The 25,209-nt window shown below is 35.5% G+C and overlaps 3 protein-coding genes across 3 annotated transcripts in view; 1 reads left to right on the top strand and 2 right to left on the bottom strand.

Moving 5' to 3' along the window:
* Positions 1–5,974, bottom strand: part of LOC100178047 (solute carrier organic anion transporter family member 2B1-like) — a 13,920-nt gene extending 7,946 nt beyond the window's left edge. The window contains exons 1-3 of the mRNA XM_018811816.2: positions 5,605–5,974; positions 4,863–5,003; positions 3,493–4,034 (exon numbers count right to left, since the gene is read on the bottom strand). Of these exons, the coding sequence (XP_018667361.1) occupies positions 3,493–4,034; positions 4,863–5,003; positions 5,605–5,759 (838 nt within the window). The 5' untranslated portion in view covers positions 5,760–5,974. The remainder of the gene's footprint in view (positions 1–3,492; positions 4,035–4,862; positions 5,004–5,604) is intronic.
* Positions 5,975–8,072: 2,098 nt separating this feature from the next.
* On the top strand, positions 8,073–20,333 carry LOC100186521. Its single transcript, XM_018811774.2, has 22 exons — positions 8,073–8,290; positions 8,630–8,838; positions 9,029–9,113; positions 9,430–9,527; positions 9,830–9,881; positions 10,310–10,487; positions 10,879–10,979; positions 11,248–11,335; positions 11,648–11,747; positions 12,020–12,126; positions 13,220–13,271; positions 13,529–13,560; positions 13,801–14,007; positions 14,167–14,246; positions 14,375–14,549; positions 14,831–14,917; positions 16,855–17,124; positions 17,329–17,442; positions 18,624–18,717; positions 19,216–19,361; positions 19,646–19,827; positions 20,027–20,333. Exons 1-22 carry the CDS (start codon positions 8,175–8,177, stop codon positions 20,157–20,159), a joined length of 2,706 nt encoding a protein of 901 aa, XP_018667319.1. The 5' UTR covers positions 8,073–8,174; the 3' UTR covers positions 20,160–20,333.
* Positions 20,027–25,209, bottom strand: part of LOC100187340 (acid-sensing ion channel 5) — a 9,206-nt gene continuing 4,023 nt past the window's right edge. Inside the window, exons 5-11 of the mRNA XM_018811775.2 lie at positions 23,762–23,881; positions 23,134–23,283; positions 22,516–22,633; positions 21,919–22,017; positions 21,464–21,564; positions 20,976–21,120; positions 20,027–20,630 (exon numbers count right to left, since the gene is read on the bottom strand). Coding sequence (XP_018667320.2) covers positions 20,467–20,630; positions 20,976–21,120; positions 21,464–21,564; positions 21,919–22,017; positions 22,516–22,633; positions 23,134–23,283; positions 23,762–23,881 — 897 coding nt within the window. The 3' untranslated portion in view covers positions 20,027–20,466. The remainder of the gene's footprint in view (positions 20,631–20,975; positions 21,121–21,463; positions 21,565–21,918; positions 22,018–22,515; positions 22,634–23,133; positions 23,284–23,761; positions 23,882–25,209) is intronic.

Raw genomic sequence — 25,209 nt, forward strand, 5'->3', positions numbered from 1 at the left:
CACTTTATATACCTCTCTCGGTATAAGTTACAGCTATATATGGTATTGCATTGTCACTTTATTGTAATTGGATTTGAATTATTTAGACTTTATATCCGACGGGCTGACAACTGTCTTTATATGAAATTTTAAAACTTAAACTAAAAAGTTCGACGCCTTGAAACAATTGCTCCAATGACGTCACAAAGGGAATTCTTAGTTTTACCACAACGGAAAACGGAATGTGCTTCTCGATTCCACCGCTATATATGTTACACTGTCGATTGTAAAGAATTATAAATAATTTATAGGCTTGTGACGAAACAGTCAGGGAGTACAATGCTGATTGTTTTCCTCTGAATACGCGTCAACGTTTCGCCAAGCGCCTCTTTGAATCATTTGCCGTGACGGATTAAGCAAAACTGTTAACCTTTACAGAAACCCAAAACGATAGTAAATAAAATAAAACCAACGCCACGTGGCCCATTGTTTGCTGATTTAAATAATTTTATTTGCTTTAAAGATGTCACCAAAAAAATTGCAATTGTGAATAGTTTGCCCAGAGTGGAAAATGACAAAGGACACCTTTTCATTTTTATTTTATCGAAACATTTGGTAGTAAACAAAGAACATTCAAAGAATAATAAAACGGTATCCTTACGACTTTCATAGACCGTCGTTTATTGTTTAAAACGCGACCAGGCTATTTGGATATTACGTGGTAAAAGTGTCACGTCTCCCTCTATACCTCACTTTGCAACACACCAGCATGTGCAAAATGATGTTTTTCTCCACTTTTTAACACCCAACGGCACAGGTTAAAGGTGCCCCTACCGCAACGCCGCTATGACCCCCCGCGAGCCTAAAACTTCTACAGAAGTCGTGTTTTGTTTCAAGTTGGCGCGATTTTGTGACTTGCTATGTCTCTGCATGACCCTAAAGTTTAAATTGAACAATGTCAGCACTAAGACTTCCGTCACTTTTCAAGTGGGCGAGTCGCGGAAGTAATCTAAGCTTCTGTCATAATTGCTTGAAGTTAATTAACCGCACATACACCACACTGAGTTGTTTTGCTATGTCAACAGGCAATAACAACAAGTTGGAAACCCGACACCCTGCTTCATACAAAGTTAATGTTTGTGTTTATTTAGTAATAGGAAAATTTTACCTCAAGTCTGTTTCTGAAGCTTATCAAAACTAAAAAGGTTTCTGTAAATTAACTTATTGTGAGGTAAGAAGGATACCGATAGCACATCGTGTTTTTAATCCCTAATAAACATTTACCATTTCTAAGACTCGTGAGGATACAGGTATATAATCCTTTAAATATTCTTTGTTAACCACCAAATTGAATGATAAAGGAAAACTAAAACATATGGACCATCTTATACCCCTACCTATATATTTTAGGTTTACCGAAACGCCTACGAGACACTTAAACTCATATCACCTTAAATTCAAGTGTTGTGTTATCTTAAACAACATTTACTTTTTAAAGTTATGCTATTTCAAATCAAGACCTGGCCTTACCGATATAATACAGTGTAGTGATTAAACATAGTGTTTTTTTATAGAATGAAAATGTTGCATAAAATAGTAGTGACCACTAGATTGGAGCTATTATTTATTGGAACTGTTTTGGTCATAAGCCAGCAAAAAGTAAATTTTTTTTTTTTTTTTTTACAAAAAAAAACAGTGCAATATTGCGTTTGCCAATGGAATGGGGCATTGTTCATTGTTATTTCGTGACCTTGGCATATACCTACCTAAAAAGTCACGTTTGCACACGCGCCAGCAATAATAAGAAACCGCTAAGACCTTGTTAACATGTTTACTGATCTCTGTAGGTTAACCGCACGTATTATGTCATAATGAGGTGTCTATGACAAACTGCCACTGTGGTTACACTCCATTAACTTGGACTCTTGGGCATTTGACTTTTGACACAGGAGTAATTTGAGAATAGGTAAAACTACAGCAGCAAATTTAGTTATATACTTTCAAGGAATTTAGACTTTTTCGGCTGACTTAGGGGCGTTGAGGCAGAATACGGCATTTCCCGGAGAAATCTTGCGTGTGCATGGTTATTATTTCTCACATGCCATTGAAACTCTTAAAAAAATAGTGAGCAGCAGGCAAATACACTCAAGTAAAACCAAATGAAAATTTAAAGGTTTTTTATCAAACAATAAATTATCTTAGAGAGAGAGAAAAAACATTTAAAGGCCGAATCTATAAGATATTATTTATCATTTTTGTTCTATTAAACCAAAATTCACAAAAGTACCAGGAAAAACGTTCTAAAAGTTTGAAAATCCCCACTTAGATATTATCTGCGTATTACGTTCCCTACGTGGTCAGTGACGCACGTTTAAAAGTTGCCATATAGCTAACGTTGTAAGATTTCGTATCTTTTACTCATGTATAATTCAGTTGGTATTTAAAACCGACACCAGAGTTGATTAAAACCATTGATTTGAGGAGCGCTTATACTGTTACAAGTTAATCTATTACAAAATGCTCTAATTCACTATTCATGGTCTTTGATTGAAAACTCAGCTTACAGTTTAGATTAGCAGTTGAAAGTAAATGAGAAAGCGTTTAAAAACAAGCGGCACGTGGCCTTTTGTTCGGCTAACTGAATAAACTATGGGATGTATAGTGTGGGGTAAGATGGATAGACGTGTTAACACACAATATTCAATGTGGGCCAAGTTTCATTGAGTATAGTAAACAGAAAATAGTTATAGAATTATGCACCTGTTTAATTCCATAAAACTAAAAAAGAGCGTTGTTAAATGTTAAAAACACGATTAGCTAACTTTATATATCTTCCCCATAGTACTAAATACGGGGGAATGGGCCATGTTTTGAGTGCAAACTTTTTCTGTTACAACGAGAAAAAGGCAAGCTTGCAATATGAGTTTCGTGGGACGAGAAGGTACCCCAATGGAAATTGTGCGTCCGTGGCGAGGTGTGGATTGATGGCCACTACCAGCAGATAACTTAAATTAAATATTGGTGTGACCGTAGAACACTGTCTGGCTATAAACTGCGTATCTGGGTTTTTTTAGTAATTGCTTTAGGCTTAACGTATAAAAAAGAGGTAGTTTTATATTAAAAACATAAAATCATTCTGTTCCATACTTTCCATGCCCGAATTGTAGTCCAACAGTTTTAGCTTTAAATGCAAATATAGTAGGTGGGATAAGGACGGTCTATATGTTTTCGTTCTTTTTTATCGTTCTATTTGGTAGTAAACAAGGCATATTACTGAACTAAACTACCGTATCCTCGCGACGTTAATTAGTGTGTTGGTTGTTAAAAACACGGTTAGGAAATACGAGGTATTTTATGCTAACGATCTTACCCCACAGAAGTGCTTTTTCGAAATAGCCGGAAAAAATAATGCCTATCCTTCAAAACTAAAGGTTAATACTTTAGTTTGACCTTCTACGTAGCTAAACATTCTTTTAGGCCGCCCGCGTTGAATATTAATGTATTCAAGCTCACCGATATAAACAGCTGAATTGGCTGGTGTAGCGTAGTCGTCGATAAAGGAGATTCCTAATGGGTGGAGCGGGGCATGTCCGATTCCCTTCAGGACATTTCCAACTGCGATAAATATGTAGAGAGATGAATTGTGCATGTCACTTTCACGGCGTGCTTTGTTCTCTGTTGTGCTTGGGAGCACGGGGGGGCCAGACGTACAAAGAGTAACCGGTTCATCAAAACTTTCACTTCGTAGCGTTGATGGTTCGTTTATCATTTTACTCGATGCGTGAAATCTAGTTTTAATTTTAGCTTCATCCCCCGCTGCCATTTTGACATCGGGCAAGTTCAAACTATCGTATCTTGATTGATATTTTGTCTCATTCAACGGCGCTGGCAAATTCAAGTATGGCTCGCCCGTGCCTGTTGTTTGATCGATAAACATAGCAGAATCCTCGCACTTGAGATACCTCGATCCGTATCTACCGCCAGCGAACTGCGGCAGAGCAGACATAACGCAGGAGCTTGCCATGATCAAAGACCCAAATGCAATAACCCTTGGCCTGAAAAGAAAAACAACTTACGCACCGCCTACGAAAACAATACAAATTAGAAATTAAACTTTTGCAACAGCGTGCAACAAATTTGGCGCACAAATCCTTTCATTCTAGGGTGCTAAATGGTAATACAAAATAAAGCATTACTTTACAAAATATTTACCACAAAAAAAGTTCAAATAAAAACGAAACTTGTCATCATAGCCAAAACGTCAATTCCTGGTTTATAAAAAGTGTAAATATTTAAATTCAAACTGATCTTAATAGAAACTGCTTTAATTGAAACACCTTTCGACGCCAATCATTCCCGGCTTATCCAAACACATAAAATCCTGCGTCATGAGCAATGAACAAAATAGAATGTGAAACTACATATTTCTACGTTGTTGTTTTGCCAGCTGGGCATAACCGAATTATACCAAAGTGGTCAGACACAGTTAAGTGCAGCAAATCCAATTGAAATGACAGCTCGGTCGACTTTGGTGCCTATAAACTTTACTTTTTGCCTGCTTTTATTTTTCCAGAGTTAATTAAACCCCCAAAAGAAATGCACTTGTAGTACTGTGGGGTAAGATGGATGTCGATATAGCACATTTTATCCCATTCTTCATAATCGCGTTTTAACAATTAACAACTCTCTTTTACAATCGTGAGGTAACGGTTATATAATTCTGTAATTATTCATTGTTTATTACCAAATGGGAGGATAAAAAGAGAATGAAAACATATAAGCCATACTACCCTAACTTATACCCCATATTGTTAGCCACTATATAGTCCATGTATGAACATCACGCTTTGGTGTACAAAATTAATACACTATAGAAGTGTTACCTGTGCCATTTTGATCCGAAATAACTAACGAAGAGAATAACACTGAGGTTCCCAATATGAAAACAACTTTGTAATATTCCAACAGTGAAGGTAGTTAGTTGGTATCGACGTTCAATTGATGTAAGAGCACTTTTATTGTACCTGTAGGGTTCGTAACTTTAGATTGACAGTTTTAATCCAGGTTTACGACCCCTGACCGTAAAATAACAGCCCCTTGCGTATTGGAAAGGCAATTACCTGGTTCAGCCATAAAAACATATAAATCCAAAATAATATAGGCCCATCTGTGTCGTTTAGTTTTTTTTTAATTCGTTTTGAGGTACGTTTAATTAAATATACAGCAGTAGATTTGAAGTGTATATTTATTAAAAAAATATAAATTCAAATTAAACGTTGCGTCTTTTTAAATATGTTAACGAAAATAATGTAAGTCTAAACTATAGCACTGTGGGGTAAAATGGGACACCTTTCGTACGAAATATTTTATTATCCTGATCGTATGTTGGACAATTAACAGTTCTAGTCTATAGATTCGTAAGGATACGGATATATAGTTGCATGGTTATTGTTTATTTAATACCAAATAGAACGAGAAAAACATGTCCCACCTTACCCCGAACCACTATTTTATAAATATGAAAACACGGTAAACAACAGCAAAATTACTGTTGTTTTAGAACATGCTTGTAAATGAGACAATACGGCTTAGGCATGTTTAAACACACCATACTGGCACACTTACCCGCTACCCATAACTTGTACAAGTTGAAGCAGCGATAAAAAAGCAACGAAGGTTCTAACACGGGTGAAGATAGATTTACTGCCATCATGATTCTTTGTCTCAATTAACTCATTTTCAAGTAAAGTGCCTGTTCCTGAATCCTCACACTTCTCCATCCTATTTTGAATGAATACAGTTGATAGTAGGCAACCCCGCACTCGTACGTATTATAAATTATGCATGCTGGCTTGAACTGAAATTGACTTAAAGCGATCAACTCGGTCTTTAATTCGCGACGAAGCACTAACTCTAAACTGTTTGATGCAAATGAAAGAACTTTGCTCGAGTGCTTTTTCTCTCTTCCGTCTTACTTTTTCGTTGCCGCAAACGCGACAAGTTGTTTTAATTTTCGACGCACTGAGACACGTCAGTCGGAAAGGCGATACTAAACATCTAACTCATTAGTGACCACTTCAACGTTAAGATATTCCTGCTGTCAGTTGCTACAGGCGCACCACGGCGCGTGTGTTAAGTACTTTCTTATCGCGAAACATACTTGCAAGCCAAACACCCGTTCTGGCGCACATGGGCAGTATAACCATTACATCTAGCAATGCATGGATAATGCATAAGCTGCCAGAGTGGGCGAATAATAAATAAGCGGACTTGTAAAAATAAATAAAAAGCTGCTCATCAAAAACGTTAAAACACGTCGGTTTCTGCAGTACGACTGTTTACAAATTATAAACAGTTTGAACATGCAACTTTGCTGTAGGGAAAGCCAATGTACTTTTAGTCGGATTAAATGGGGAACAACATAAGTTCAACTCCACGATCGCTCAAGATTACATCGTGTCAATGCCATTAGTCGTTAAGTCCAGGTTGCCTCAATAATTGGTGTGAACTGTAGGATTTTTACACTTAAGGTGAAATGATAAATTACCTCCCTAATTAGCGTCAAAATAACTGTTGATTCGGTCACCGAATGTTTAAAGGAATATCGAAAACAAAGATACGGTAAATTAGGAACGGGAATTTAAATCTAGAAGATACACATAACAATCAACAAAGGGTGTTCTGCGCAGTTACACTTAAGTTACAACTTGTGCAGCAGCGTGAGCGTATTCTCTTTGAAGAGGTAACACGCAACGGAGAAAACGCATGCAGAGGTTAAAATGGCAAGAAAACAATGAACAAACAATTCGAACAATTTGAAAACATGAGTACAAAACTTTCGTTTGTATAGATAATTTATTCTTATATTCATGTGTGGCCCTTATTTTCAGAGACGGATTGCGTATTTTTGTTATTTTTCGTTACACCCACCCGCAGCAATTGGCTTCTGGAATAAACAAAGCCATGAGCAAAGATCTGCTCATGTATACGCATAAACCCTGTATATTTATGTGGTTAATAAATAACAGCACTTCAGTAGCTGGTGTGGAAATCGGTGTCAAGAGTTGATAAGCATGATTGGAAATGAATAATTTGAAGAAGTCCTGACCCACTTTGCTTTAGCACTAGTATTTCATTCATATACATGCGTGGTATGCTGCGGTCCGTAGAAGTCCCTTGTCATTGCAGCTACGATCTGCTTTCTTTTGACTACGTGACAAAGTCAATCCACCATATCTGGTACAATGCCGTCTCTTGTTAGTTTTGAAATTCTGCTTTGCACGCAACCTTGTATTTCTCTTTACACACTCACATTAAAATATACACCATATATTTATATTACTATGAAATTTGGGGGGTAAGATGGTTTATTTTTAGATTTTTTTCAATCAACCAGTTTTGTAGCAAACAAAGAATATTGCGTGAGTTTACTGGTTAATATAACCTGATAAATCTATATTTAAGTAAGCGTACAAATTGATTATAAATCTACCATTTTTTTTACTTTCGTATTCCAACCAATTTGAATGCTTTACCGTGGATGTGGGTTTTATACGATGCCAATTTGCTTTGTTACGCAGAGCAATACACACTATACAGATGCCTCGTAAACGGAAGATCTTCGGTTCAGTGATTTAATAAGAAATATTCGAAAACAAGGTAGTCCTAATCGGTCAATGAAGCAATATGCAAGCTCTTAAACTGAGTTGTGTAATCTGTCAGCATGGGGCTCATGGGATTCACAGACGATGCAATTCGAGCGATAACTGGTTAGATAGTCGATAGACTTTAAATTAAAAGGGTCAACATTACACTGTTTAATACAAAGTAATTCTAAAATGGGCCGAAGAATGCAAAAACAAATGATTTATAACTTTGAATCTGTGATCATGTCCCCTTAAATGACAAACATAAATATCATAAACAGACCTAGTTACGCGGACGCCATTTCTATCAAAACAAAATAAACACATGTAGCATTTCGAATTCTAAAACAACAGTATATAGTACGATAGTACGTGTTTTAACTTCTATCACTACAATAGTATAATTGCTAGCTAATTCATAAATAGCCGTTATGTATTGGTTTTATAAATTTCTTTACATTTTATGTTTGTTTTACAAATTAGAATCCGTAGCAGTATTTCGCCCGTCCAACTATTTTTAATTATTTTTATGCAATGTAATTTTTTGATATGTTTGACCAAGCAAGTCCATGGCTGTCGTTTGGTTATTCGGACAAGAAGAAACCGCAACTAAAAGTTGATAATTTAGCTCTAGATCACCAACACAATCGGCAGAATGATCACAAGTAACAATGTTGAAATAATATCAGCATTTTTGTTTCAAATGTTTTTATTTTTTTGAAACATTTGGGTATAGGCCCATGCAGACCGTAATTTGTCTCACACAACCTTTTTATTAAAAATTAACCAAATCTGTACTGAAGTTAGTTTGATTTCCTAATGGGATTAAAAATGTACGCATTTTGCATGCTATTTTTTGACAATTGTGTATGCTTGCTATAAATAACAGTCTTGCACGTGCAAGGTCTTATTATGAACTTTTATATTCTGCCGAATGAACATAATATAACTCAAAAAAAACTTTTTTTTATACAGTCTATATATTAACCAATGTACAATTTTAGAACTTTGGGACCCACCCTAATGGGTCCGAACAAGCGACAAGAGAAGCAGAAGCGCCGAGTGATGGAGGCTGTCCACAAGAGGATGCTAGAGAGAAGAGTAACGACACAGCGTGAATTTCTCCAAGGTTTCAATCACGAATATATCGAATCTATTATCAGTCAAGAACCGAGCAATGAACTTTATCTTCACAAGTTTTTTAACAGCCAAGGTTGGTTGGGAATATTTATGCAAATGTACTGACTACATGTTCTTCATTTACTATGAATACCATTGGTTTTCAATGCATTTTTTAAATTGTGTTAAAGTATATTCTCGCTTATCAAAAACAAATGAGCACCCCATATATAAAAGAAGGTATACCCATTATATAATAATGTGTTTGCTTTCTCATACCTCAGGTGATGAATCTGGCTTTGTAAGTGATGAAGGAACCTTTAGTGTTAAATCTGATAAACGTAACTATCAAAGAAGAGTTACCCCAAGGTAAGCCTACAATGTATATATTTTAAATAATGATAAAATGACCATTGGCATTTTAAATCATGATAAAATGACCAATGGTTAGCCATCTGCCTCTAGCACAGAGGATACAGGTTCTAAGCTTGATGCCTATGCTTTTGTAGGCACATGTGTCTTTGGGCAAGATTTATTTAAAATATAAATACAAAATGTATATATGTAGGAAATTATAAAAAAAAAACTTGCAGGGTTTATGTTTCAGAATTAAAATTTTCAGTGAGTAAAAGACACTTAACAACAATTACTTCGACATTTTTAAATTATTCAAATATATTTTCAGGACTAGACCTAGACCCCAAAGTGCACCCTTTGCACGACGGAATCATTTAATGAAAGAAACAAAGTTTGATGCTGCAATAATACCAATAAGTAGCGGAGGTGTAGTATGCCTATGAATTCACTATTTTTGATACAAAAAAAAACGTTTTTAATTTAAGTAAAGGAATTTGTATTATCTGTTAGAATTATCAATGTTTAAGCATAGCAATCAAATATTTAGGCAATCAATTAAATATTATAAAATCTGCACCGGTAAAAAATAATCAGTTATAACAGAATAACATGTATGGTTTAAACAGAGTTAACAACAGATACTTGATATGTCCTTATTAATAGTACATATGATTTCATATTATAAAAAATAATATTCTGGCAATAAATAGTTTTACATTGTATTTCAGAAAGTACAGCTGCAGGTGATCATATGAGACCAGCTTCAGCACAAGTTTACAGGTTAAATAACTCAACATAATGTTTATAATGTCTAGGAATGCAATAGTAAAGACCAGGGGTATTTTTTGCTTGCCCTGCATATAAATCAGATGTATGCGTATGGATCCACGTTCATAAACAAACTAAATGTTTCTTTGTATACAATATGCAACCCAAAAATTGGGTTATAAAGTATTTGTTTCTTGTTGTAAGCTCTCACCCATTCTGTGCTAAAATGCCAACTCTGGCCTTGAGTGCTTGGATTTCAATAAACTGGAAGCCCTACCACATCCGTTGGTACCAAACCTGGGGTTTCTTACTGCATAATCCTGTAAGCATATAAAACCAAATTGGATATATTTCAAATGAATGGGCGTCTAACGATCCCTGTCTCTTTATAAAAGCCCATCCCCAACAGTAACACTAACCTAATGTAAATTTCCAAATAGAAGGAACAGCAGGGCAGGTTGTGAACATTGTCCAGTAGATTGCCGTCCATTATCCAGCAGTTCACATCGTCCTACTTCATCAACTGGTTTGCAAGTCACTAATGGTCCTTCCCACTTCCATTATTATCATTACAATCGGTACTTGAGATACCAACGACCCAAGTCAGCTATAGCCATGGTAAATTTTTATGAGTTTGTAACTTGTTATACAGCCAGCATCCACACTTAGTCTCAGTAGCAAGGAGCTAACCAAAGGATACTGGGTTCGATACTTGACACTGGTACTATTAAGTGTATCGTGTATGTGTCCTTGTATTAGACACTTAATAAGAGTTGCTCCAACCCGGTGGTCCTTTATAGATTGCTCTAAAAAACAATCACTTACAAATTAAAACATGCGGTAACTCTAACCCATAAGCAGTCACTGTTGTTGTTCTGCCTTGCCGCAATTTTTATCACTTTTCATAGTTCTTTCTATAAAGATAGGATCTTGCACAAGGGAACTTGAATTAACGTCAGAGTTAGTTTATTACCCCCAAACTGTAATCATAATGGATTTTTTACTTTAGCGACGTGAATACTTAGAATCATCCAAGCGTAATAAGCCAGAAGTTTCTCCGCGCTTCACTTTCATTGTGAGGTCGTGTAAAGTTTACGACAAACCAAACAGGTAAATCCTTTAATTAAGCCAAAGTTGGTAATTACTAATTTTATCCAACTATCTATAGGACTTTTTAATTCATTTAGTTGTACACTATTTTCAGTTATATTCATGCGACCTAGGAATTAGCTCAAAGTTAGTCCATTACCCCACTATCCTGCAGAGCTTCTGTAAACATGTTTATAATTAAATGCCTCTGCTTCACAGCTTAAACTACCACAAACTTAAATATTTTAGCTTCGTTACTCTGTAATAACTTTACTATATTACTCCACAGTACTGAACATAAACCACCACCGACTACTGCTACAGTAAAAGAAGCTTGGACTGAACCTGAACCTGAAGTACCTCATGCTCGGAATATGGTAACCTTCTTTATTCTTTCAATAATATGTACATTAACTGAAAAAGTTGATATTACAGCAAATGAAACAAATGATATTGATATTTTAACATATGATATTTCAACATATGATATTTCACATGTGATATTTAACACATAAATTTTTAGTACTATTGTTTAAATAGGTTGAAATATCATGATGAAGATTGAATACATACCTATCTTATCAATTTAAGAATTCTTTACTTATATAACTATTGAAAAAACATTCATTATAAAATTAGCATAACATATGCATTATAAATAAATTAACCAGATAGTTTCCAACTTTTAGGTAAGCATAGATACATTACATGAAGACATTCCAGCTACTGAAGTTCAGGATGAACCAACTCAACTTGCGGATGAAATAACACAAGTTAATGAAGATGATGGTTAGTGTTAAACTTATTATTAATTAAAGATCTTCACTATATAAAGCTATTATGCATTTTATCTGGGTGAAGTCGTATACCATGGCATGCTATGGCACGTGAAGCCATGGTTGGCTCGTTACACGTCTATACCCCATTGAGTAACTGCTTGGTTGAAGCAATTACTATTAAGTCTTTCGCAAGAACACATTCGCTGTCAATAGTATTTGTATCTAAACCAGTATTCTATGGTTACATTTTAAATATTATTGTCAACTCTATTGAAATGACAGAACTTGACGCTGGTGTCCGACTACAAGCTGAAGTATCTTACCAGCTCGCCACAGATGATGAAGGGGAAAACATTAAAGTAGATAATGCAGAGATTCCTAGAGCACCGGTGAGTTATATACCATTGCATAATTATATAAATTTTGCCACCCAAAAAATTATGTAACTTTTTGAATGTTTATAAATGTTTATGTATGTTATTAAAATGAAGTATAGGTGTTTTTTATACCAGATAAAAGATATTATAAACAATCAACAGGGTCTATACGTGTTTTGCAAATACCTTTACAACATTTTTAACAGCTTGAACTGTATACTGATTTTGGGTATTTTTCATTGAAGTTGTAATGTAGATATTCATTAGCCAATATGTCTTTTGGAATCTTGAAAACATCTTATCTAACCTTAACATCAGCTCAATAAACAAGAAAGGGACTTTATTAAATTACGGTGCCAGATATTTACTCTGAGAGTTGATCAAATACTTGTATTTGCTAAGCTACGAAGACAGTTAGATAACTTTTGTGTCACTGCCCTTAAAACTAAGTTAGTAAATAGAAACCTAACCTAAGCCTCTTAGTTGCTAGGATAGATAGCTGTTATAACTTAACGCTTGAATAGTAAGATGAGTAATGTCCAATCTGTCCATTTCAAGTGTTGGAAAGTAAACACAGCAGGTGGTCAATATGGCTTTATATAGATGGTGTAGCATGAACAGAACTAGTAGAATTTTGTAAGGTCCTGATTGCTTGTTTGCTCAATCTAACATAAGTGATTTTACCTGTTTCGGTAATATTTTGCATTTTCTTTGGCTTTTTTTAAAAGATAAAAGTTGTAAGGTTATAAGATTAGAGGTGTGAGCTTAGGATTAGGAGATATCAATAATAGATGAATTACAAGTGTTATTGTATGTAAGTGTTAGGTTGTATATGTGTATCAGAATAAATTGGAAATTTCTAGTTTTAGTAGGTTATATGTCTTTTAGTTTGAGCTATTGTAATTGCAAAGTGTAGTGAAAAACAAGTGAAATTATGTTTATTTTTACAGAATAAAAAATAAAAGCCAGAAGTGGAATTAAATCAAATCGTTTTTCAATTTCGTTGCTGCCCAGCGTTTGATTTGTTTGGTGTACTTAATATTTTTTGTATATTTTCTTATTTTAGCTATTTATTGTGAAAATCTAAACATTTTGAATTAAACAGACACCCACACCTATTCAATCAAGACCTGAATCTCCTGAGGTTGAAAAACAAGGTAACTGTTAAAGAACGGCTTATCAAGCATTTATTTTTACTAACAGTGTAATATATATAGAAGTAATGCTGCTATATATATAGAGAGAGAGAAATAATGCTGCTAAGCATTGTAATAGTAGAGAGGACTATTTGCTTCTCTGGTATAAAGTAACATTAGACCCTGATGAAGAATAGCCAAAAGGGCCCCATGCTCAAAACCAAGCGATTCTAAACAATTTTATTTTATGGCTTTTTATTTAATTTATTTCTATACAGATCTTCTCCCAGTTCCTCCTATCATTTATCAGGTAAAAAAACATTTAACAATTTATTTTCTTACTAACATGTCCTTAATAACTTAATGAAGCAGTGTGGATAATAAATATAATCTTTCTGTAATATACAATTATACAATGTATATATTCAATACACATTTTTTGCAGCACCAAATGCAAATACTCAATATAACTTTTCTGTACCACACAGTGTATATTTATTTCCCAAATACCACAGTTCAGATGCTCAAAATAATCTCCTCTACCCCACAGAGCACAGATTTGCTTAGTGGTCGAACCAACGCAGCATACGCAACAGTGGAGATGGATGGTAGCGAAGAGTCCGTAGATTTTGGAGGAATTCGTGTCGAAATACGAACTCCTGAACCACTTCCAGTGAAACGGGTACCTGTACCTACTGTGCAGAAAGTTGATATTGTCGGACCCAGAGAAGAGTTGGTTTTGTCTCCAGATATTCCTGTAAGTTGGAAATTGTCATTGACAGCGTATGTGTTGTTGGGCAAAACACTTAACCAGACATTGCTCTATTTCAGTAGAATGGCAGGTCAACACTGGCCTAAATTTCAGGTCTTATGAGTTAGTCGTTAGTGGATTTTAAATTTAGTTTTATCGTAACAGGAGATCGTGGATCCCATAGTTTCGGATGAAGAATATGGGAATAATGATGATGATGAAGTGATAAAAGTTGAAATTGACAAGTAAGCATGAAGTAACTTTGTGAGTGATAATTTTTTATTTTCCTATGTATATTCTTGTAGACTCATTGTTTTTAGAGCATGTTCCTTTCTTATACATTTAAGAACTGTTATATACTATTTCTTCTCAGGTCTCCGGTCTCCATCTTAAAACATGATGATAATCATGCAAGAGACAAAAGTCCTCCACGCGTGACGTTCCTTGTTCCCAATGATGAGCATAGTGACATCACTCCTCAACATGATGTCATCAAAGTAGAAGACCCTCCAGTCAAAGTAGATGTGGAAAAAACAGATGTATCAGAGGTATACAATACGTTATATAGTATGTTAAATTATGAATGTATGGCACCTATTCATACTTGCAAAGCGAGGCAACAAAGTTCGTTTAACGAAGTGTTCTGTTTCATACACCTCGTGCCACTTTTAGTTACCAGAACTATAAAATGTATGAACAGATAAATATCAGTTTATAACGCAAAAGTACATGAGCCATTATAAAGTTACTCATTTTAAATCAAATTTTTAGTAATTTTATATTAGATATTCTAAATTAAAAAAACTGCTCATGTTAAAAAATTCCACAGAAACTAGTTGACCCACCTCCATTACCCCCGGGACCAACCAAGGTTAACACAGAGCTAGTCTTCAAGGAAACTAAGCAGGAAATTAAGGTGAATGTGTATTTTAAAACTACATAATATTTTTGAAGGTTATGCCACATTTTCACCTATAGACTGTAGTTTGTTCACTCTTATGTTGTGAGTATTATTAACCTTTTATCCCAGGTGCTACCTATTAGTATGTTATCTAGTGATGCGAAGTAAGTATGATTTATAAACGTAAATACGTTGCGGAAGGTGTCTGGTTATAGTTACCTAATCCCGAATCCATCAAATTTGGTCACGCTACCGAAGCACTGTATGTAGTCCTTTTTATAACTTTGAATCGATACTGGTCTAGTGCCAAGAAATAGAAGTGTTTAACTGCCACAATGTGTGCAAGTACTTGTACCGCTTAAGAACTCTCGATTCAACGACTTCTGTTCAATCATCGAGTTTAACTGTGTAGTCTGTAGTCAGCACTGCTTCCTAATAGTTGTGCTCTTATAGTAAAAATCGTATCTCAGTCGATACGCGCTTGCATCGTAACCGATTAATAATAGGTACTGTGGCTAGCCATGCTGTAGGAGTGTAGGTCCTCACTCATGTAGAATATAATAGAATACAGCTAGATATGAAGAAGAGGAAGTAACTTGAGTCTCTAGAAAAAAAAGGTAAAACAGACCATCGTATTATATTCTATATGCGAGTGAGGTTCCACGGCATGCCAGTTGAAAAAACTTAGAAAAACGATGGAATAGTCAAGTTAAGAGACGGGTGTGTTTGACTTTGAGTAGTACCTAACCTTAGTTAACAAAGTTTGGTTTTAAAGGTTTTAGGAAAAAGTTCATTGTTAAGCTGTTTGACAAACGCTAAAAGAATTAACAATGCAACGAATACATATGGATATATTGACGCAAGAGTATTAGGGCGTTAATAATTTTATTGTTAGGTTTCGTTTTACCGTTATAATAAGATGGGATAATACGAGACTAAAATAACTCATTTCAAAATATTTGGTTTTGATTTAATATTTACATACGCAAGAAAATATGTTTCTATTAGTAGTACAAGTAGTTATATAGAAAAAACAGGAATATTAGTAGATATAAGATGGAGGACACCGGTAAGATGGATACTGTTAGCACATATAGTAGTCAGTCGTCGGCGGTCGATTAAAGTCGAGATCTGGAATTTTGTTTTCGTGTTCAGATGAAAGAGATATGCTTTGATATTAAGCGAAGATGACAAGACTTAAAACAACTTTGTACAGTTGTGTGTAAGATCTGAGATAGTCTGGTTATTGTTGTAATACCATAGTACTAAGTAGCTTGTAGCAAGGAGAAGGATAACAGATGCAAGCATTTTTCTGAAAAGATAGGGAAAAGAGTAGAATACGGAGTTTTGCAGATAACCAATATTTGATGCAACTGTTTGTATCGAAACTTTCGTGCAAGAATATGTATATTTTCTGTCTCATTTGGTGCCAAGTACGAAACGCAAACAGTTAATTGCAATGTTTTAGAAACAGGAATAGTTAGAACGCTAACACGTTTCCCCTTTTTTTGTTCTTTTTTTTGTGAGAAAGCTGCGATAGAAAAGCGCAGTTTAGAAACATGCAACTTTAAACCAGTTGTATATATTACACACGATCGAAAACGAATACTTGTTTTGCAATACATTTCGCAGTGGCTCAGTAAATAGTGCAATCATAAAAACAGGGGGTTAATATAACGTATTGGGTTTATACTAAATATCTTTCGCGTTCAGAGTATACAACAACTTTAGGTTACTTGTAAAAAAATACAAAAGAAACAAACAATACAAATATAGTGCTGTGGGGTAAGATGGTATACGGTTAGGACCTAAATCCCATATTTTAAAGAAAAATACGGTATTTTAGAGTTTTGAGGATGCATCTTACCCCACCCTGCTATATTTTTATTTACAAGCTGCAGTTACGTTTTAATTTTTCGTTTTATCATAATTTCCTCGTTTGTATATTGAAGCCCACTCCCACTCCTCCTGCTCCTTCTCCCACTCCTCCTGCACCTCCTTTATACGAAGAACCGAACGACGAAGACGTCCGGAAGTTGCTCTTACCTCCCGACCTCTCGGAGTTTAAAGTTCCTTCGGACCTCACCTACTCCGCTTCCGCGAAGAAAAAGTCCAGGAAATCTCTCTCTCCTGGAAGAAAGAAGAAGAAAAAGAAAAAGAAGAGAGAAAGGAAAGAAGTTCCGAAGAAAGAACCGGAGCCATTATTCGAATACGATCCAAACGTAAGTTTTAAAATTAAATGAAAAACAGGCATTTGCGGTATTCAGTCCTTAGGCGTTCATGGCCCCATGCCCATAGTAAGACAAATGTGCATCGAAACAAAATTAAGCCCGCTTCGAGCGTACGATTTTTTAACATCGAATAAACTATGATGCGCTTAGTATTTACCGAACTGTTGGCAAAAATTGATATATTTTGCACCCCAGGCCCCCGACCCTATTGAAGAAGCACGTCGTGAAATAATGAACAGACGAGGAGATAACACCGACCTTGCTGCTGCAGTCGTCAGCATGAAGTTATTTGACGAACAATGCAAAGAGGTGAGTGGATAAACGGCATAATATAAGTTTGATATATAATAAGCGTGGGGCAAGACGGGACACAGTCAGCGCATAACATCAAAACAACTATTCGTGTTTTACACAATTAACAACGGTCTATTCGTGTGCATACTGTTGTATAAGTTTTTAAATGTTCTTTACTACCAAATGGGACGAGAAAATGGAATTGTCTATTGTCGACCAAACTAAAACAAAATATCTGCTAAAAATAATCATGGTAGCCAAACGACACACGTATATTACGATATAGATAAAATCAACATAAAAATATATCACTAAAAAAACGTGGCTGCAGCAACACCAGGTTGAGATAGAAGTTTCTTATATACTTGTATCTCAAACTAACACAAATTTTACATTTTTTTTCTCGCTTTCATCGCGGAGTATTACTAACCGCATCCACGTTCATTATTGTCTGTATGTCGCGTATGAATATAACAACGTGACAATTGCGAGATTTTATTGACATTACGCCTTTTGTCACGAATCCGACAAAGAAAACAGATGGAAATGGTTGTTTTGATTGGGAAGCGATATATGGTTCAGTCGCTATAAGTCTGTGTGATCGTATTAACAATATAAGGATAACATTCATTCGATTACTCGAGTGAAGTATGCAGTAAAATATCATTAAACAGAGGTTTTAGAAATTCTTAATTACTTTTTTTCTGTTAGTAAACAGTTCGGTGATGATTTAGCATTAAACAAGTCCAAATAGCCGTTAATTTGGCGTTAAATATAGTTTCGTTATGCTCTCTGAATTTAACGTACATCCCTCCGATGGTGTTTATTAGTAATTTTGAATAAATAGGTTTTAGTTCAGATAGGTGCTAACTGATTATTGGGGTTAAGTTGTATACTTGTATTAAGTTGTATAGTATATTCCACTAGTATATTCCGCTAGTATGGCTTCGTTAAAGCTCAGAGAAGAGGCAAGTATTATCGTAACGTTACAAGTAACAGTAATGTACAGGTTTCAACATTAAGTTCACCTACTGTATATACTTGCACTTCGTATTAAGCTGGTTTTATCCTTTATAGCGTTTTTTAATGACTGTCGTTGTGTAGCTATTTCCTTTCTTTTTCCCTTTTTTTAGTTTATCTTCACTGGTTGTAAAGTTTGTTAGGTTTACATATTCCTATCCTACCTTACTTTGCAGAAAATAAAGAACCAACCGTGGTTGTTCGGTCGTATGGCGTTATCGCGTAATATTTGTAGATTCTGGATTCCTATGGACGTAAGAGAACTTGAAGGTGAGTTTTTAACTTTGGCTGTAAAAACCTTTAACTTTGGCTGTAAAAAAATGGTATAAATTTCGTGAATCTGACACTGATCTTGTGCCCATAGACGGTTTTTGTGTAAAAAAAATACAGTAAAGATCAGGTGCTACTAAAACGTAACAGAAAATCGAGTCCAACCAATTGTAGGATAAAATATAAAATTTTCGACAAAATGGCATCGTCAGTCTCTTGTTTAAATACGAACGGCGTGGATCAGTGGTTAGCCATTTGCATCGTTATCAGGTTCGATGCTTGACTGTGCTCATATATATGTCCTTGGCCAGACTTTTAACGGACATTGCTCCAACCATGGCTTGGTCAATGCATTGAGTAGGCCATGATCCAACCCAGTGGGCCCAGCACTAAAAAAGACAGCTTAAAACTCTTACTAACACTTAGTTAAGGCCTTTATCCATGCAGCCTCTAACCCTTAACCGTTTATATAAAAATATTTACTTGTTTTAAATCCAGGTCTTTCACCCGCTCAGTATTTATCCAAATATTGCGTCATCACTAAACGTCGTTTCAAGTTATATTCACAAGCATTCGATCGGCAGCTACAGAAGAGGAAATCCAAGGACACATCAGTCGAAGTGAAAACAACTCTAGACATTAAAGTTAGTGTCATCTATATTAATTATATTATGTCGGAGTAAAATTGATATCATTTCCCCATAATATCCAATATTTTCCAACAACTAACAACGCTCTTTTGGAGTCATGAGGATACGGTTATATAATTCTGGAAATATTCTTTGATTACTACCAAATGAATGATAAAAAATAATGTGAAAAGGGAGCATCTTACTCCACCCTACTGTAAACCTATATTAATATAGCGATCTATAAAAATAAAAACATAGACCAACTTGCTCCAGCCTACTATATTGTGACGTCATAGGAATGTGAGCGGGCGCTTCGTGACGTACACTCGAATTGCATCAATGACGAACAAGTGTCTCATGTTCGTGACCTTGTGTGTATTAATAACAAAGATACGAAGGGAAATGTATCCAGGATTAATTCTGCTCTCTTCTGTCAAATATGTGCACTCACTGAGCGTCTCTTCTATTCACATTTTGTGTAAGTAAATTAATATGCAATATATATTACTGTTAGGTATGAGATGGGACACCTTTAACCCATATTATCCCATATTTCCTTAACCTATTTAGTTACTACAAAATGGGACGATAAAAAAGAATAAAAACGTGGACTATTTTACCCCAGCCCACATATCTGCATTGCTACTTATTTTGTGACGTAATTTTTCATGACGTAGAACCGAGGACAATGACGACGAGATGACGTCACAGAAGCAAAGAATCGAAGACGCAGATTTCGACGGGTTAGAATGGAAGCTTAGAGGGGTAGCGATCACTAAAGAACTTCGACGACTTTTATTTAATTTGTAGCGATGACGTAAGAAACTACGTCACGACATGACGTTACGAATGCAGTGAAACATCTAATGTTACAAAAGTCCTTTTCACAAATGCAGTTATGCTCCCACACCAACACTGTGTTTTTACTTATCTACTATTCGTTCCATAGTTTTTGCTTCATATATTTAATATACGTTTTCTTGCAACATGCTTTTCATACATTTGTAAAAGCACAGTTAAAGACACAACAAATGGCGACTATACTTGTGGATATCAGGAAACATGAGTAACTTTACTTTTAGAAGGCACAGTTCTCTATCTGGCAAATCAGGAATTTTCATTCAATAGGAATGTCATTTGTTTTTTCTCTTTTTCCCTTGTGTGCTTTTCTTGTATGGTGTCTCGTCTCGCTATACAATAGCCTGGTAAGGAACTGCAGAAGTTCAAACAAAGTAACGACGCTCACCCCAACCCAGAGACCAAGTTGACCACCGATGTCACCTGGAAATGGAACGTAAGTAAAAATGCAATAATTTTAAGTGATATATAACTTATTTATCCTCGCGTGGGTGGTCATTGGCAGTCGTTATAACAAATGTATTCTGTCTCGTACACCGTATGCCCACTTACGAGTTAACAAGTGTGCAATTTTGTGGGTGAATATGATTTTAGTGTTTTATTCAATTGCTGACAACTTAGATAATCCGTAATATCCTTGCGCCTCTAAAGGAGCGTTATTAAATTTTAAAAACAGGATCAGTAAATATAATATTGGACAACAAGTGCCGTATCCATCTTACCCCTCGGTCAGTACTTTATCTCGAAATAGTAATAAAGCGAACTTACTAAGAAGTGCAGACTCAGTAATAGCTTTGCTCTCAACGTGTTTCGTTACCGATAGTGCATCAAAATAAACAGAGATACCAACTGAGTTCTCGCTTAAGTAACCGCTGCTTAAATTCATTCCTTTTTCGAAGAACTCAGAATGTTTCTGGGACACAAAGTGTGGTATTAGATTAAGTATAGAGCTGTTCTGGCAAAGAGAGATTCTGTTAGACCTAATATTTTGGTCTGGCAATAAGTCCCGCGATGTTCAGGCGCAGCAGTGGTTAGAATATTGGACTGTAACTGAAGGATACTAGGTTCGGAGATGGGACATCTTTTTATTCCTTTTTCTCGTCCCATTTGGTAGTATTCTCACGACCGTTGTAATTGTTAAAAATACGGTCAGGATATTTGGATATAAGTACTAAAGGTGTCCCATTTTACCCCACAGTACTATACGTTATTCTAGTTATTACAGGTTGTTAAACTTTTACATTTGATTTACTTACCGGGTTGAATGAAGAATAAGATAGAGTAGTTTGGTATTTGACTTCGTTGCACGGCTGGTAACACCCGCACTTTTGGGGAGTGTAACTACTTTCGATTGCGTCTGAAAAGAATGTAGCATAGTTGTGTTGTATCTCTTTGACTAAAGTAGTTAAGAACAACAAATCGGTGTAAATTACGACAAAACACGAATAGCTATATACAGCTTACTGTGACTGTCATTATTGTCCAATATATAAGATTTATCAGTTTGTGACAATATAGAAGCACAAACGAGTTTTTAACATTGTGGTAAATGCATTACTCTTATAATGCGCAGCCTTATTAAAACGAATGTTCAATATGTATACAAGCCTGCTGATATTCGTCTTGAGTGAAGCTGACCCGCCTATGGAACAGCAGAATCAAGCGTCAAAACAGCCTACTCAGTAACTTAGAGCGACAAAACAATAATTACATCTGACAGGCGCTGTACAATTAAGAACTTGTATCGGCGTGCATTCTACAACGTCTTCATAGTTATATTCCATTAAAGGCCCTCTGCAGTTACACGTTTCTGCAAAGGAAAAAGTCAGTTAAGATTGCCGCATATTGTGTTGTGCATTTCAATACATTTGTAGTAGAAGCTCCAGTCTAAGCATTATACAGTTGTTATAGCATCATAGTTAGGCATAGTTGGGTAATCTGTTGGCAAACGTTCGTGAATGGATATTTAGGGCAACTAAGTTAAGATTAGCTTGCGTTGTATTGTAACTGTGTTTCAATGCAGTATAACCATAGTATACTGAAGTCACTTCAGTACTATGGTATAACCATTAAAAACTAAATGAATCTGCAGTGTTATAGCACTAGCACTATAGAGTAAGATATAAAGAGCCAATTTGTTGACGAATTTTTAGTAATATGCGTGTAACACTAAGTTATATGTTCGTGTTATAGCCTATATACAAATATACAATGTAATATGAGGTTATAGATATTACGTTATTTGATGCTGTTTTATCTTAGTGTAAAATTTAGAGTAAAACCAAAACGGTTAAAATACAGGTCTTACGTTGTATTAAAGTGTCATAGCATTGCTTTAAGCATGCATTAAGTGTGTACTTGGAATAAAACCGAAGATTTTCGTTCGAAGGCCGACATGCCCCCCATGGTGAGTACATGTTCGATTTCTAGATAAATAAGAAATGACTTAGCTGTATGGAATGAGCATAAGAGTTTGTTGGCAACGGAATATTACACCAACAAAATCCCGACGTTTTATGCAGCTAAATAGTGTAGAAACTTATTTTATCATCGTGCGGCAGGTAACTTAGTTATACGACTGTTCTGTTTCATATACACCTCGTGCCTGCTCACGTGTACCACGTACTTCGTTGTTATAGTAAGCGCTGAATAAGAGATACGTCGCGTATTTATTAATATTCGGGGCTGAAAGGGAAAAACTTAAACGTTAAAAAAGGCATGAAAGCGTGGTTTAAACTAATGAATAAATGAATAAATGTTACTTATTTACGCTCGCGTGGCGGGTAACAACAGTCGTTCTTTGTACCGGGTATTTTGTTTCATACACCTCGTGCCCGCTTACCAATTACTAATACTCTAGACAGGTCCTTTATATATAGTATATACAGCGCAGGTAAAAAATAACTATCGCAAACATATCACTTACTTCTTGTTTATGCATTTGTACTGAAGCCCACAACCCTACCCCAACCGAATGCCCCAAGCTTTCGACTTGAGGCGGTTCGTCTTGTGAGTGCACTTGAAATTTAATTCCAGTTTCGGAGTTTCCGCTTATCGGGTCTTCAGTGGAATCTGACTGATGTGTTTAAAATGAAAAGTGAATGAGTTAATCGGTAAATGAAAACTGAATAAACGAATAACTACATGAATAAACAAATGAATGAATGAGTGAACATAATTTATTAATCCTTGCATGGCGGGCAACGACTTAGTGAATATAATTATGTTTCATACAGCTCGTGCCCCCTTACGAGTTATATATATACCGCATAATTATGTAACTTTGTGGATTTCTATGTTTTCCTTTCTTCTGTATAACTGATCAGTTTTGTCTAACTGGATGTGGAAATTATGTGATAGCACATTTAAAAGTGATAACTGTTATGTTTTAAGAAACATGCGTAGGCTTTGTATTGACCCATGCTAACTCTTTCACTTATTTCATTGGATATGAATTCGCCTTTAATGCCTGGGTGACTTGTATCTACCAAATGAGTATGATATGCCCCATAGCCAACAAACTATGTAAGATTATCTTACATTGTAACTTTTACCTGATACGTGATGAAAATAAGGTGTATTCCATGTGGATATCCGGGTATGCTTTGTCTTCTCTGTGCATTAAGTGTCCAACATAAACCGAGGCTATTGCTCAACGACATTGTTAAGTTTACCTGCGTGTAGATGAAGTTATAAACATCGCTTATACAAGGTTGCATATTTAAAAAGAGTTGTTGGATATAAGATGAACACCATTGACACTTAACTATCATATTTTCCTGTTTGTTTTTTTAACAGTTACCCGGGGATTACCGTGATTAAATAGTTTTGTAAATACTCGTTGTTTACTATATATACCAAATGGGACGAGCAAAGATAATGAAAACATGGCCCATTTTACACAACCCTAATATAATAAAAATACGGTAATATAGTAATATTTTTTTATTCGCTTTATTGTCTCATATAGTATAGTGAACAAAAAACATTTACTATATTATGTAACCGTTTATCTTCACAGTGCTAAAAGCGCCTTGGTAATTGTATACGGGATTTTAAGTGCCAATCGGTGTTCATCTTACTCCATAGTATACTGTATATTTTAAGCAGCAAATATGAAACTATTTCGCCTTACATGTGAACACACTTCCGTTTTTGAAACTCCACAAAAAGCGAGTGCGCCCCCAACGTCCAATCTCCAACCCTTTGCCATCATAAATTCCCGGAGAGAAAAGTTGGAAGCTAACCCCAAATTCTATTGAATTAAATACCAGTTAAAATGCAGTATAGTTAAACTAGCTTTTCATGTTCTGAATACGTGAATAACCAACTAGTTGTAGATATAATTTAACCAATAAAGGCGTGTTTTAACGCCCGTCGATTTGTCGCTGTATCGCCCTTTCGAAATAGATAGCCTGCTCATATAATCCTGTGGGATCATCTACTAAATTAAATATGTGGTAACTTGTAAGCGGCACGAGGTGTAGATAAAATATAAAACCTGGGTTCGCACCAAGGATAAATAAGCTTAACTCGTATATTAAGATTAAAATAGAAATCGTATAGTAGAGTGGGGGAAGACGGGACACCTTTAGAACACATTATCTAAATATCCTGATCGTGTTTTAAACCAATAACAACGGTATATTGGGAGTCGTGAGGATACGGTTTTATGATTCTTTTAATGTTATTTGTTTACTACCAAATGGGACGAAAAAATAGAATGAACAGGTGTCAGATCTACCCCCCCCCCCCTTTATTAAATGTATTGTCATTTACTTGAACAACCGAAGCATTCTGTGGTACTCCGGTATCAAAAGCTTTTGAAAGCGTCAGCATCGCCAGGCGTTCTTCATCAGAAGAGAAATAAAAATATCTAAGAATATAATTAAGATAATTTTCAAGTCAAACTGTTTGTGAAGACCATATAGGTAACCTAATTCGTTCAAGCTTAGTAACAAAAGAATTGTACCAACCGGTGTAATAGTTAGTTATATGATGC

The sequence above is a fragment of the Ciona intestinalis genome, chromosome 4, assembly GCF_000224145.3.
Source record: "Ciona intestinalis chromosome 4, KH, whole genome shotgun sequence".
Lineage (NCBI taxonomy): Eukaryota > Metazoa > Chordata > Ascidiacea > Phlebobranchia > Cionidae > Ciona > Ciona intestinalis.

Bases quoted from the DNA above. Each gene is read 5' to 3' on its own strand.
- LOC100186521 (XM_018811774.2), top strand. From the start codon at position 8,175: ATGTTTGACCAAGCAAGTCCATGGCTGTCGTTTGGTTATTCGGACAAG. The intron at 9,114-9,429 runs GTAAGCCTACAA...ATATATTTTCAG, and splicing joins CAAAGAAGAGTTACCCCAAG to GACTAGACCTAGACCCCAAA. The intron at 17,125-17,328 runs GTAAGTTTTAAA...TTTGCACCCCAG, and splicing joins TATTCGAATACGATCCAAAC to GCCCCCGACCCTATTGAAGA.